This window comes from Cyprinus carpio, chromosome A13 (assembly GCF_018340385.1).
Source record: "Cyprinus carpio isolate SPL01 chromosome A13, ASM1834038v1, whole genome shotgun sequence".
Taxonomy (NCBI): Eukaryota; Metazoa; Chordata; class Actinopteri; order Cypriniformes; family Cyprinidae; genus Cyprinus; species Cyprinus carpio.
The window spans coordinates 11,379,233-11,394,268 of NC_056584.1; the positions used below are offsets into that span (position 1 = coordinate 11,379,233).

General features: G+C 38.1%; 1 protein-coding gene across 1 annotated transcript in view; it reads right to left on the reverse strand.

Moving 5' to 3' along the window:
• LOC109079124 (leucine-rich PPR motif-containing protein, mitochondrial-like) overlaps nt 1-15,036 on the reverse strand; it is a 49,942-nt gene that overhangs the window by 4,290 nt on the left and 30,616 nt on the right. Inside the window, exons 26-34 of the mRNA XM_042768805.1 lie at nt 8,003-8,071; nt 7,823-7,913; nt 7,594-7,736; nt 7,212-7,389; nt 6,602-6,728; nt 5,066-5,154; nt 4,745-4,946; nt 1,703-1,833; nt 933-1,048 (exon numbers count right to left, since the gene is read on the reverse strand). Coding sequence (XP_042624739.1) covers nt 933-1,048; nt 1,703-1,833; nt 4,745-4,946; nt 5,066-5,154; nt 6,602-6,728; nt 7,212-7,389; nt 7,594-7,736; nt 7,823-7,913; nt 8,003-8,071 — 1,146 coding nt within the window. The remainder of the gene's footprint in view (nt 1-932; nt 1,049-1,702; nt 1,834-4,744; nt 4,947-5,065; nt 5,155-6,601; nt 6,729-7,211; nt 7,390-7,593; nt 7,737-7,822; nt 7,914-8,002; nt 8,072-15,036) is intronic.

Sequence of the window (15,036 nt, forward strand, 5' to 3'; positions counted from 1 at the left end):
TTAACGTTTAAACATTCTAGTTTATTTCCATTGCAGGTGCCTTACTCTAACAATTTTTTTTCTGTTGTCAAAAAAAATGTTTTAATGTTGTGATCGACACTATGCCACAACTTCTGCTGATACAGTACAGCTTAATTTGTAATGGAACCCGAAAAAAATGTCTGAGTTGTTGTGAAGAAGAAGTCCAAATGTCTTCTGAAGGAAAGCATCATTCTGTCTCGTGTGTGTTAGTATGTCGGTCTTTTAAAACTGCTGGACTTCCCTGTGCTTTCTCTGGGTTCAGCGGCAATGAGGTCACATTACAAGCCAGCTGTGAAAGCAGTGTGATTCTCTTGTGTCTACTGAATTAAAAGCTGAGGGGTCTAGGAGGCTTTTACCAAGGTGCTACAGTATATTAAATGAACGGAGGCTGAGGTGGGCAGAGTGCCTTCACTACGATCAGAGCAATTAAAACTAGAGCCCAGCAGCTTCACTCCTGAGAGTTCCTCTCTGATGCCACTCCCGACACCTACAACAAGTTCTAAACGAATATGCTGATCTAAGACTTTATGTAAAATTGTCTTTTGATATTTAGCATTCCATCTCGGGGATGCTGTGACGCAAAGCTTCCTGTTATTTCGACATCTCAAAGGATTTTACTCACTCCTGGGTTTAGTAGTACCTTAATGCAGCCATTTTCTTCTCGTCAAACTCACTAAAGTGCTTTTTGAAAGAGGGGGAGGAAAGATCTTAGGAAGAGTATCTAAGCGCGCAAAAAACGACTGAATGATTAAAATACGAGACAGGGAGAGGTCAAAAAGAGCAGCGATCACTTGAGATGTATTGTAGTTAGTGACGGGGTCAACTAGTCCCAATAGTAACTCGAATTAAATTCAGCAATTTAACAAGGTCACTGAGTCCTCATGCATATCTTGGTTTGTGAGAGAAAGTACCTGCAGGAGGAACTTGGCCTCTTCTGTCCTGCCCGTGTCCAAGTAAATCAAGAAGAGGTCTGTAGCGGCTCTGTAGGAGGCAAAGTGATTGCAGAGCCTTTCCACCATGGCACTCACTGGACGTAGAGAGAGATGTCAATCAATCACATGCTTTGATGGTGATTACTATGTTACAACACATCAGTGGGTGCTGTAATATTTATCCTATCCACAAACTCACAAACAAGGGCTAGAAGTTCGTTCAGAAGTACTCAAAGAACACAACTGTGTAGCAGTGGCTCTCAAACTTTTTGACTTCAAGAAGCCTATTTGAAGACTCCTCTGCAATGTAAGTACTATTTCTATGTACTATTTGTTTTTAAATATAACCCCTTGTAATCTTTAATCAAAAACATTATATCAGATTATTTAAACATGGTTTTTTAAAACTACTTATTTTAATTTCCTAAACATTTTATCATCATTTTGCAGCCCCTTTCACTGTCAGACAAATATTGGCAAAAATCGCACTGGTGCAAAGGGGGACATCTTTGTACCTACCTACCACTCAAAAGGTGCATATTAGTACCTTACAGCAGTAATAAGGTACTACTATGAACTTTGTAGGGGTAAATAAGGTACAAAGATGTCCCTTTGAGAGTACTGCCCCAGTGTTGTTGCGCCCCTAAAAGCACAATGTCTACAGATTTTGTTGGAGGTGTTGGAAATTTGCCGAGCATCCCTGGTTGAGAACCACTGATATTGATGAAGAGATGGTGTGTGGGTCTTACATTTATCTAGTGCAGCATCATTGTTGGCATCTAGAACTTTGCGGAAAACAAAAGAAATACTGGATTTCTGATTATCTGTGTTCTGGATGTAAAAGGACTCCAACAGCTCCACCGCACTGTCAATGTCCTCACTGCAGAGAGAGAAAGAGTTCAAGAGTCAAGAGGCATTAATTTATCATTTGCATAGTTAACACTGGGGAAAACTGGGCATTGAAATGCTTGTGATGAGGCTTAGACATACAGTGACAATAACAGGACATAAACAGACATAGACGTACGTGGAGGGCACTGAGATTTTGAGTGACTTCATTGACCATAGGCAGAACAACAGACACAGACAGAGCATTACATACAAATAAGTGGCAGTTACAGATTCAATAAGGGTAGACAGTGTTAAGAGTTATAAGTAGTCCTGAGGTACTAATATAAGATTATTGGGGTAGAGCAGTGTCTAAAATGTCATTGTAGAGTGTCGCAGAGCTACATGAAAGAAAATTAAAAGTGGCAGTGCAGATGCAATAAATAAACTTAAGAGCAGCACACATTCTGATTTTGTATTTCTGAGTAGAGCAATGTCCAAAATGTCATTGTAGAGTGTCACAGAGCTACATGAAGGAATATTAAAAAGTGGCAGTGCAAGTACAATAAAAGTAAACTTAAGAGCAGCATGTATTACGGTTTTAGATCAAAGATAGCTGGTTGTTAAGTAGCCTGATGGCTTGAAGATAGAAGCTGTTCTTCAGTCTGGTTGTCCGTGATGGGATGGATCGTAAGCATCTGCCAGATGACAGTGTGGCAAACAGGGGATGAGCAGGGTGAGTGTGGTCCTTGATGATGCTGCGAGCCTTTCTCAAGCAGCGAGTCTGATAGATGTCCTGTAAGGCTGGGAGTTTATGTCTCACTATGTTCTCGCCTTGGTCTCTGAGTGTAGGCTTCAGGAAAGATCCTCAGAGATGTGAATGCCAAGGAATTTGTAGCTCTTAACTGTCTCTACTTTCTCTCCATTGATGTGAATGGGAACGTGACCCTCTCTCTGCTTGGTTCATACTTGGTTTCAGTGATTTGAACAAACCCCTTTATAGAGTCAGAAACACTCCATTATAACTTTGTTAAAGTGAAAGTGACAAAAGTGAAAATTCATACTTGGTTTCAGTGATTTGAACAAACCCCTTTATAGAGTCAGAAACACTACAGATGGGCAGCCTTTGAAAAAAGTCGTGAGGGAACTTCTTTGCTATGAATTTTCTCCATGTGTTCCCTGCAGAACTTTCAAAATTAGGCCTGGATGAAAACCCATGCCTTACCCTCAAGTACTGAACTCCTACCACACATCTGTGCTATACACATGAATGATTAATAATCACAATGGCTGGTGTGGCAATTTTCCAAGTGACCAGTCTAATGATTTTCACCTGGTTTACAAAAAAAATAAAAAAAAAATAAAAAGAGGGACCAAAGCCATATTTTGGGACCAAAATATAGAGTCAGAAGCGGCCCTTTTTTGCATCCAAAAAAGATAACTTTAGTTCAAAGAGTATAACTAAAGAAAGGCGAGGAGGAAAAAAAGCAAGTCACGTGAAAATTGTCCTTTCCATCCCCGACCTTCATTTTCAGAACAGTAAGTGCATAAAACTTTCATCGGCCACATTAATATTCCTAGCCCAGCCAAAGATTGTCATTCCCCACCATTCCCAAAGTCTTGAGACAATGCAGGACAGCGGAAGAGCAAAGCATTCTTCACGGCAGATTGGGCAGCTTCCTGTTAGCACAGCTTCGTCCTGTAGGAGTGAACTCTGACCCCGGGGCGGACCTAAACAACAGTGACACATGTGCTGTGTGCGGCTGAGCCAAACTGACTGGTTAAGAGGCGAGATGGGGGCTCCGGAAGCCGGCCACCACATTAGTGCGGCCCATTGTGAATTATTCAGACTACATAGTCATAACCATCACAGCAGATCTGAGCCTTTGATAATAATGGGTGGAGAGCGGTGAAGGGGATGGGGGAAAGGTAAGATGAAAGAACAAAAGATGAAATTGAGGTGTGAGAAAAGGCCACATTAGCAGATGGTCCTTTGTAGCACAATAAACCTTTGATGACACCAATTTGTAAATCAAGGTTAAACCACAGAAAGGCCACATTTCATTTTATTTACAGAATCACGGGTGCTTCTTTGTTTTGTTTTCCCGAAAATAACCAAGAAAAGTTTGTGCGGGTTGATTCTAATCTCACCCTCCTGAGAGTCTGCTAGTGCTCCCTTTGTTAGAAACACTGAGCATGTGGTTCAGAGTTTCTGAGATAACAATACATCTATAATCAAGTCACAGTCAATCACAGTCTTAACCTCAGTGTCATCTGCTTCCCTCCAGCTGCCAGGGATTTGGTGCCAATCTAACTGTGCATCCACTTGAAAAACATCTGAATGACTGCTCATCTCAAGTATTGTGAGCCGCTCTAGTAGCTGAGCCAATGAGATCTTGTAGAGACTTTTTAAAAAACATTAAACCAATGTTATCGACCCCAAATTTTTGAACAGCAGAGTAAAGGCCCGTTCACACCAAGAACGATAACTATAAAGATAACGATATTAGCGTCCACACCAGCGAACAATATCTTCTGTTTATTCTAAGCGCACGCTCGTCTGGCGCTTTAAATTATTGAGCGCGTTACAGCAGGATGGATTCTGATTGGCTGTCAATTTTTTATCGTTCATCAGCTGGAAAAAAATTGTTTTGAAAGTGATTCCAACGATATAGTTTTTCTTTGTCTTTATCGTTATAGTTGTGGTGTGACTGCTGTTCTTTAATACTGAAAGCGATTTTTAGAACTATATCTTTATCTTTATAGTTATCGTCGTTGGTGTGAACGGGCCTTTAGTCTATTGGATTTGACAGTTTTATTTACTATCAAGCATAAATTGCAAGTCAGATCATTCAGAAAAAGTATAACAAACATTTCAGTTATGTGACCACTTGAGATAAAGAGTTCGTAAGCAATAAAAGCAAAGCTCGCTTAACAAACAAAACAAACAAAAAAAAACTTACTTTTTAATATGAGCGAGAGCAGTATTGTTGACAAATAACATGCTGGACAGCTTGATGGAGCCTAAAGTCTTCACCAAGGCCTCCACTTCCTGGATGTCCTGTGTTTTTCCCTCACTACCAAGACCTTGGACCAGTCGAGTGATGGCTAACTGACTGGGCACCTGGTCAGCCTGTAACATGCCCTTAAGAGTCCCCAAGGCATCTGTGAGCAGGGAGAGATGTGGTTGGGTTTAATAAAAAAGTCCTGGAAGAAACTGGGGCGTTCCACAGTATTCATCATTAATGGCTGAACTGGGAGAACAGATCAACTTTTGTACTCACCTTTCATCTGGCATCTCTTCACCTGAGAGATGATGAGGAGGTTGTTGGCATTGTCAGTTAAACTGAATTCAGGAACTTGATCAGTGGCACTGAAAAAACAAAAGGAAGATGGGTATTGGTTGAACACAATTGTAGATTGTGAAAAAAAGCAAAGTGTGTTGTAGGATCAGCTGTTTTTATGAATAATACATGATGTTGTCTATGTGTGTTTATGCTGAGAGCCATTTCTTCAGCGGTCATCTTAAAATTGTGCCCAAGACTGAACAAATCCAGCAAATCTGGATCCTCTCTCCCCTCATTCGCCACTTAAACCTCAATCAAAGTCTTCTTTTTTTTCATTACCCTCACTGGCAAGATTAATCCGGCCGCCCAATTGAGCATCAGTCGCTGCTCCTTATCTCAGCGGCGACTGGCCAACAGCTGCTCACACGGCAGATCGGCCTAGCGACCAGAGTCAGAGTTACTCTTATCAATCCTAAGAAAATCCTTGTGTCCTTCTTACTCTCGTCTAGTCCTCTAAGCACTGGACAATCCCATCCCTCGCTTCTCTCTTCCATTCCCAATCCCCTTAATCTGTCCTTAAAGTACCCCGCTGGCCAAGACCAACATCCGGCCAAATATCAGCCAGAAAGCCACCACACACACACACACACATATACCTTATATGCAGTAAACACACTGCATATGTTTTTCAATATACTGGCCATTACTTAACAGTAAAGTATAGTACTGTAGCTTTCCACAGCACTAATGAAACATACGTGAGTAGTTTGAATTGAATGCGTGTATGAAAAGACTATTGTTCGCTTAGCATCATGCTAAAGCCATGCTCTTTTGAAATCAATTGAAAGTTGAATATCCCATACTAAGCGCTGATGACTGGATGTTTATATGATAATTTGCAGTTGAAGATTCACCTCTGAACTCTGGACAACAGGAAACACTGTAGTTTACATTTACAGATTTTATGTACCACTCAAAAGCTTCTAAAGTCTTGAGGTTTAAAGTACATTTGCAACAAAATTCACTGAAAGTTAACACCGACCACAATGCTTTTGCGTGATAGCCTGGTACATAGACATTTCTGAATGCTTCCTGAAAGCATGCATAAGATTACAGTGGCGATGGCTTTCTTTGATGAGGATATATAATCAGACATATAATACGACCTTGTAAAACATCAGAGCTTTATGGATATATCAAAGATCAGCGCAAAGACTAATACATCACAAAGATCTATTACTAATCGGCAAAGGACTGTCATTTTTGCATCTTGTCAAGCTTTTCAGAGAACTCAGAGATCATCTAGCAACTCTGAAAGGGCTTAAACCATAAGACGTGTGTGTGTGTGTTTAGCTACAAGGAGCTTATCAGCATTCATCCGTTTCAATTCAAGAAGATTTTCTGATACTGCAAAATCGGGTACAATGGCTAAGGTCCATGAGCTTAAAACCTGTAATTTAGCAACCTGCAATTTGAAGATCTTAATGCAAATGTAGAGAAATTAGATAGTGTGACCCCCACAGACACACTCACATATTCTTGACAGCCATGGCATCCTCAATGTTGCCTTTGGCAAGGAGGGCTTTGATGAGGGTATCATATGGAGCAGGGCCGAGGACCAAGCCCATGCTACCTGCTTCCTTCAGCATGTCATAGGCCTCTGAGAATAAGAAACAACAGAGTTAAAGACAACACATAATCCACTCAGACCACTTCAGATAATAATGCATATGACCATCCTTTAACCATCCTGAAAATTAATCTTGAGACAGTCACACTAACTTTTACTATAAAGCTACAGTGAAGCCATTTTAAAGCAATTCAACTATATAAATAAACCTGACTTGACTTAATCTAAGGTGACAGTATTGTTTCCACAGTCATCCCTGCAACATTATTTTTTATTATTATATCTAAATATATTTTTGTGTTACATAAATATATTATCTTTTATAAATATACTATACATAATATTTTATTTAGATTGTTTTACACTATGTAACTTTTTGCTGCCAAGTTACTTGGAGGGAAGTACGTCCTGAGAAACTCTATGGCTTATCATAGTGATTTAAAGGGAAGATGGTTTCATGATGTAATCGCTCATGATTTGACTTCAAACAAAAAAGTTGCATAGAGAACTAACCTTGAGCTTTGCCCTTCTTGCAAAGAGACAGGACTTTAAGCCTGTAGTTATCAACAGTGGTTTCTTTAGGGGGTGAAGCAGCGACCCTCTTACGAGGGGAAGCCTGAAGCACTGGGCTAGATTTGATCTCTTGCTCCAAGAACATCTCAGGCTGACCTTTGACCTCCTCAAACCACACCTACACATAAAAAGGGCCACATCAATACACTGTAATGCTTCCTTAAATTCTGGATAATTCAAGTTTAACTGATTCATGGTCTACAGAGATTATCATAGAATGAGGACACAAAGGACTAAATGTATTTGACCAAAGAAAAAGGTTCAAATACTGCCTTTGTTTTAGGAACAGATTTTATATTGGACATTGAGTGGGTTCTTTTACCTCAGGCACCTCGAAAGGCACCTCCTTGTCATTGTTTTTCAGGATATCAGCAAGCAAACGCAGGGTCCTCTCTCTTGGAGCCAAATTCTCCTCTTGCATTTTCATCCAGGTAGCCTCAGCCTTTTGCCAGTCATTGGTCTCCTCTGACGAGAAAAAAACAACAACGTCAGTGCAAATTTGTTACACTCATCCACTGTTTGCAATCTCAGCTCCAACACACAAGACTTACTGCAGAGGCGTAACAAATAGTGGTACATGTCATCTCTGTCACACTCGAACAGCTTGAAAGTCATGTCCACCATGTTCTCAAGGGGCTCCATCTGGGGAAAGAGAGATTCAAACAGTGATACACACTGTATTGATCTATAGCAAATCAGTTTTTCAGACAGAAAAGCAGAGAAACACCGACCTGTTGGGCTGCAATACATTTCTCTGCAAACCACTGTAAACGGGTAGGTCGTGCCCTTAGACCAGGAGTCTGCACATGGATAAAGAAAACGTATGAGATCTTAAATTAAACAGGTGCAAATCACAAACACTGCACTAATACTAAACAGTGGGCATGAACAATCATGAAAAAGACCATATCAATACAAAATTAGAGTATAAAATTCACTAACTGGTCAAGTTACATCAAGGTCATACCTCAAAACCAAACCAAACAAAACAAACAAACAAACACATAACAAAAAACAAAACAAAAAACTAAACAAAGAACAAAACAAAAACCAACAAAACCAAAACACAAAACAAAGAATAGAAAGAATACACAAAACAAAAAAACAAAAATCAAACAAAGCCAAACAAACCAAAACAAAATAAAGACAAAACAAAAAATACACAAAACAAAACAATATTGGAGGTGGTACAGACAGAATATAGATCTAGTTGTACAACATAATTATTTCTCATTTAAGCAAGCACTGAATCATGATGTTCTGGTCCACCTACAGTAAATGAGAATCTTCACACACAGAAACATGCACGCACACACACACACACACACACACACACACACACACACACACACACACACACACACACACACACACACACACACACACACACACACACACACACACACACACACACACACGTCTAAATTCACATGGTCTCTCCTCTTGGAGGATATTGCACCAGCAGCATCCAAACAGAATTACTCTGCAGCAAATCAGCCTCCAGGCCAAGTTCAAAATCACTCCAGCTTTCCTCAAGCCTAATCTGCTTAGCAAATAAGACCAAAATTGAACCGCTACACAGTCTTTTTTTGTGTCGCTATAAATGTAGGAGCAGCCCCTGGGCCTGATGCATAAAGCCCTGAGGGGCAAATCTTTCCTTAAGTAAATCCAGGATGATAAGCACCACCACTCCTACAATCTTCCTATATACGAAAGCAAATCAACACACACTCACATTCATTTGACCCAAACACACACACACACACACACACACACACACACACACACACACACACAACACAGCCAATACCCGAAAATCTGGAGTCTGCAAAGACAGAGACAGAATTTTTTTTTTTCTCACAACACAGACACATGGACACTAAACAATAAATTGGAAAATTCTCTCTATCAAGATTTTAGCCTTTTATAGTCAATAAAAATACTAGAAAATAGAAACTTATGACCTGCTTATTTAGCAATTTTGTGTCATTTTCTGTCTTCTGGCTAATGATCATTTTCTACATCCTGTAATCAGAAGTTTCTATGAAGAGAACAGAAAATTAATCTCGAAAAATTGTACAAAAATAAAGCAAAAATTAAAGTAGATTTTTTTCTGTGTGGTTTGCAACACTTATTAAAATTTAGGATATACATCAATATAGACTTTAGTAAAAAAATTTCAGATATACCTCTGGAAAATATTTGAGACACTTAAAACTATTTTTGATGCTAGCTTAATTTTTAATGTTGGTTAACAGTTACAAAAAAAACCCATCTAATCGTTCTCACCAGAAAAAAAACATGGGGTTTATGAGTCTAATGCTTTATAAAAATAAAAAAGGGAACCACGTCCATGGCCTTCACAAAGTTACAGTAAACAAAACTCCCCACTGATTCAGACCTTTGAGCAAAAACAGCCATCATCATGCTGAAGATGCCATCATTCTCTCAAACACAGGTCACACACTCAGAAACACTCACACACAGTGTGACAACCACATTTTAATTACACCAAAACCTTAACCAGCATTTCACTTAATTACCACCATTATTAATAATCTGACAATTATAGACAGCACAATCACCTGACCAGCACTCCATCTCTGCACTTAAAGTTTCTATTAGAGAGTGGAGTAGAGCTCTGTGTCTCCTAATGCTACTTAGATATCAGTGTTTTTAATTATCCAGCTCTGGACGGAAGTGAGGATGTGTGGAAAATGCTCCAGGGAATGAGTGGGGATTTTGACCTGTCAAGCACAAGGATGCTCGACGAGCCACCATTAAACACCAACTTTTAGAGAGTTTATAGTGGGAGGAATTCAGAGGTAAAAAAAAAAAAGAAAACTATTGCAACTACCAGGTGTAGGTGACACAGCTTTGTTCTCAATGACTAATAGCATTTATCTAGAGCAGGCCTATTCAACGCCCAACCAAGCCAATCAAGAATTAATTAAAAAAAAAAAAAAAAAATACAGAACAGATTTTAAAATGGACACAATTGAGCTAATAGTGTGCACAACCACAGATCAACTAAAATTCGATACATTTCCAGCAATGCCTAATCATTTTATAGTAATACTGCAAGACTTGGCACAATAGTGGCCAATCAGAGAAAATACTTTGTTTAATATAGTTGCATGAGGCTGGCATTCAGTAATAGAAACTACTGTAAGTTGCTGAAAAGCAATGAGGTACAAGTCATCTTCTCACAGTTGTTTAAAAAAAAATACGCATATGCATGGAAATGCCAAGCCACAATGGTTATGAATTAATGTCAATGTCAAAATGACCAAATACCAGTGTTGTTATTGTAAACTAGGCAAGGCAAGGCAAGTTTATTTATATAGCACATTTCGTACACAATGGTAATTCAAAGTGCTTTACATAAAGAAGGTTAAAATAATCATGAAGAAAAATAATAACAAAATTAAACAAGCAATTTTAAAAACATAAAACAAGCAATTTTAAAACATTGGAAATGATTTAAAAATTGACTTATTTAAAATGAATTTAAAACAGTTAAAAATAGAAAATGATTTCACATAGAATACAGTGAATATGTAAAATACAGTGTAATCAATTCGGGCATCGCACAGTGCTCATTCAACAAATGCACAGCTAAACAGATGAGTTTTGAGTCTAGATTTAAATGTGACTAATGTTTTAGCACATCTGATCTCTTCTGGAAGCTGATTCCAGCTGCGGGCGGCATAGTAACCTAAAGGAGGACTCCCCTTGTTTTGTGTAAACCCTTGGTATTTCTAACTGTCTCGATCCTAATGATCTGAGTGGTCTGTTAGGTTTATATTCAGTGAACATATCTGCAATATATTTTTGGTCCTAGGTCATCGAGTGATTTATAAACGAGTAAAAGTACTTTAAAATCAATCCTAAATGTAACTGGAAAGGACCTGAGGACTGGTGTGATATGCTCAGATTTTCTGGTTCTAGTCAGAATCCTGGCAGCAGCGTTCTGGATGAGCTGCAGCTGTCTAATGGTCTTTTGGGAAGGCCGGTGAGGAGACATTACAGTAGTCCACCCTGCTGGTGATAAAGGCATGAACAAGTTTCTCTAAGTCTTGACTGGAAACAAACCATCTAATTCTTGCAATGTTTTTTTAGATGAAAGTATGCTGATTTAGTTACTGCTTTGACATGACTACTGAAACTAAGGTCTGTCTCCAGAATCACACCAAGATTCCTGACTTGATTTTTAGTTGTTTGTCCCCTTGAGTCAAGGTATGCATCACCTTGAAAACTTCATATTTGTTTCCAAATGCAATAACAATAACAGGTTTTTTCCTTGTTTAACTAAAGAAAGTTCTGGCACATCCAACTATTAATTTCATCAATACATTGGCAGAGGAGTCAATGGGGCTGTAGTCATTTGGCGACAAGGCTAGGTAAATCTGAGTATCATCAGCATAGCTGTGACAGGCAATTTGGTTCTTTCTCATTATCTGACTTAGTGGGAGCAATACAGGCTAAACAAGAGCGGTGCCAGAATTGAGCCTTGTGGGTCTCCGCATGTCATTGACGTCCACTTAGACTTATGCTCTCCTAGACTCACATAATAACCTCTCCCTTCTACGTATGACCTGAACCATTTGAGTACCATCCCAGAAAGCCCGACCCAGTTTTCCCCAGTCTCTCTATAGTATGTTTATGATCGACAGTGTCAAACGCAGCACTGAGATCTAGCAATACCAGCACTGATATTTTGCCAGAGTCAGAACTTAAGCGAATATCATTTATTTATCTTAATGAGCGCTGTCTCTGTGCTGTGATGCAGTCGGAAACCAGATGAAAATTGTCCAGGTATCCATTTGAGTTTAAGTATTTGTTCAGCTGATTAAAAAACTACCTTTTCTATAATTTTGCCTATTAAAGGAAGATTAGAATTGGTCTATAATTGCTCAAAATGGTGTTATCAAGATTGCTCTTTTTTCAGGAAGGGCTTTACAACTGCAGTTTTTTCAGGGAGTTTGGGAAATGTCCCAAAAGAAGTGAGGCGTTCACCACTTCTAAGAGATCTGCTTCAAAACAGTTAAGCACACTTTCGAAAAAAAAAAAAGATGTGGGAAGTGTGTCAAGATAGCAGGTTGACGATTTTAGGTGCTGCACTATTTCTTCCAAAATTTTGCTATCAATTGCTTCAGAAATAGACATAGTATCTTTTTGATATTGAGTCCAGATCTGTCTGACCTCTGCATTACTTGAGGATGTGCTAATCGCCTTCCTGATATTAAGGATCTTCTCAGAAAAAGAAGGAAGCAAACTCATTGCATTTGCTAACTGAGACGCATTTCACTGGGAATCTGACTTGGGGGGTTTGTCAGTCTCTCAACAGTGGCACTCAACAGAGTGTTGTTTAAGTTACTGATTTATAAGGTTTGAGAAGAAATTCTGTCTAGCTGTGGCTAGTTTCACATTAAAAGAATGAAGGCTGTCTTTATAGATGCTATAGTGAATTTCAAGTTTCGTCTTCCGCCACATCCGCTCGGCTTTTCTGCATTGTCTTTTCATATAAAAACAATTAATTGTTGTTTTTATATAACTGAAATAATGCTGCAAAAATATATATAAATATAAAATAAAAAACGTTAATGAAAATTAGAAATGTTGCCTTCGAAACTAAAAGAAATAAGTTTGTTGAAATGCCAAAATTACTTAAAATCAAATTGAAATAAAAATAAAGCTATATAAACAATACACATAAACCCAAAAATTAATAAAATAACAAAACTAAAATAAAAACTGAAAATATAAAAAATACAGCTAATTCAAAATATTAATAAAAACTATAGTAGTACTGTATATAAATAATAGCAAAATAACACTTCCAAACAGCAGCTAAAGTGTCACCTGGACAATACACTGGTTTATCAATTCTACAAATCAGTACAGTTAACAACATGAATAAATATTAGTATTACCCATAATGAAAGTGACCTTTCTTTGAATATGTGTATTGGTTCAAAACAAGAGATGATGGTTACCTATGAGGCACTCACGAATTGAACAGACATCTAAACTATACTGCGTGTTAGTCATGCAACATGAATGATTTTAAACTCATATGACACTGGAGGATGTCCTAAGATGGTATAAGAGCAGTAGAGGATGAGTAAGTATTAGAAAAATCAAGCAAATGCTTTAAGAGGGATTTTAACTTGCATCCCAAATTAACCTCTCAAAACAATGAAAGTCAAAGCTGCTTGAGATTGCAGTATCCTGAGGTGACCATTCATAGCTTATCGGCTAAAGTACTGTCCCGGAGGAATTGCTATGATCTGGTGTATATATGAAAAATGGAGCCAAATGGCATGCTCTAGATCTGCGGACACTGGATATTTTCTTGGTTAAAAGCCCCTGACTGATGGATCTGTAATATCCAAGCTTAGGCTTATTTTTCATCCATTCTGACAACGATACAACAGAATTGGCAGAGATGAGGCTTAATGGAGGAAAAACGCAGAGAGACAATAAAAAAAAAAAGAAAGCTGTAGAAACTTGGAAAATTAAAACTGCACAGAAGGGTAAAACAACCTCAGACAAAGACTATGCATGATAGAAGTTGCTTGACTGGCGCTGACATTTGGCCGTACTCCCACATGGCAGCACTGAGGGAGTTGAGTGGTGTCGTATTAGAGCAGCTGGCTAATTGAACATCTAAATGGCTTTGTCAGAGCTGTTTCGCAGAGGAAGTGTAGACTCGTGAGATGCTGCCTTCTGAAAGAACAAGACAGAACACAGCCTAAAGGTATCCCCGAAAGACCCAATCTGGAGGAAGCGCTCAAAACACGTCAAGCATCTCAAAATCAGTTACTTCACGGACAGAGCGCTCACTGAAGGGCCTGATGTGAGAACAGAGACATACTCAGTCTCTCCAGACAGTTAAAGACATCTACACATGCATCGAAAACGTCACAGTACTGAGACGGGATGAGACGTTCTGCTGTCGGTTCTAATTTGAGCAGATGCTCTTCTCATTCAATAAAGAGTACAGTGTGAGCGCTAGAACTTTTTGCCTTTCTGTAATAAAATTATCTAGCTGTCTGGCACAGATTCAATTTTTATTGCAAGAACTACTTGTGATAGTCTTGGTAATATCAAAAAGAACTGGTTGAAATTTACAAACCAGTTAGTAATGCTTAGCCACATATTCCATCATTTTCCATTTTTGATTTTCCATTCTTGCAAAATTTGTCTGTAAATAAAATATAATATTTCCTGAAACATATGCATATGTATAAAGTTACGGCCATTGTCGATTTTTACATTTTTCCCCTACCGTTAAAATCTGCAGATTAATCCAGAATTTGTTTTGAAAGTTTTACAACTTCAAAACAAATGCTAAAACCAAAATAAAAATGATGATGCAAAAGCAAAACATATTCAAAAAAACTATTTAAATAAACAAATCTTACAAACAGCTGACAATATTTTAGGAAATATCTTTTTTTTTATTTAATATTTCATAGTCTGGCTTAGTAAAATATTCTATAAATACCTGTAACTATAATTCATATAGCCACGATGATATTTCAATCTCTCAATTAATATATTTCCTAAAAACATATGTGTGAAAAAAATAACACATTTACAAATAAATAAAACTACACATTTAAAAATAGAAATGTAAAATTATAAACTACATAAATCAATTCAATTCATTAAAAATATATATAATTAATATGGAAGAGGCATTGAGTTCTGCTCATCTTACTTTGTTGTTGACTTTTGTCATCATTTTCTATTTCAA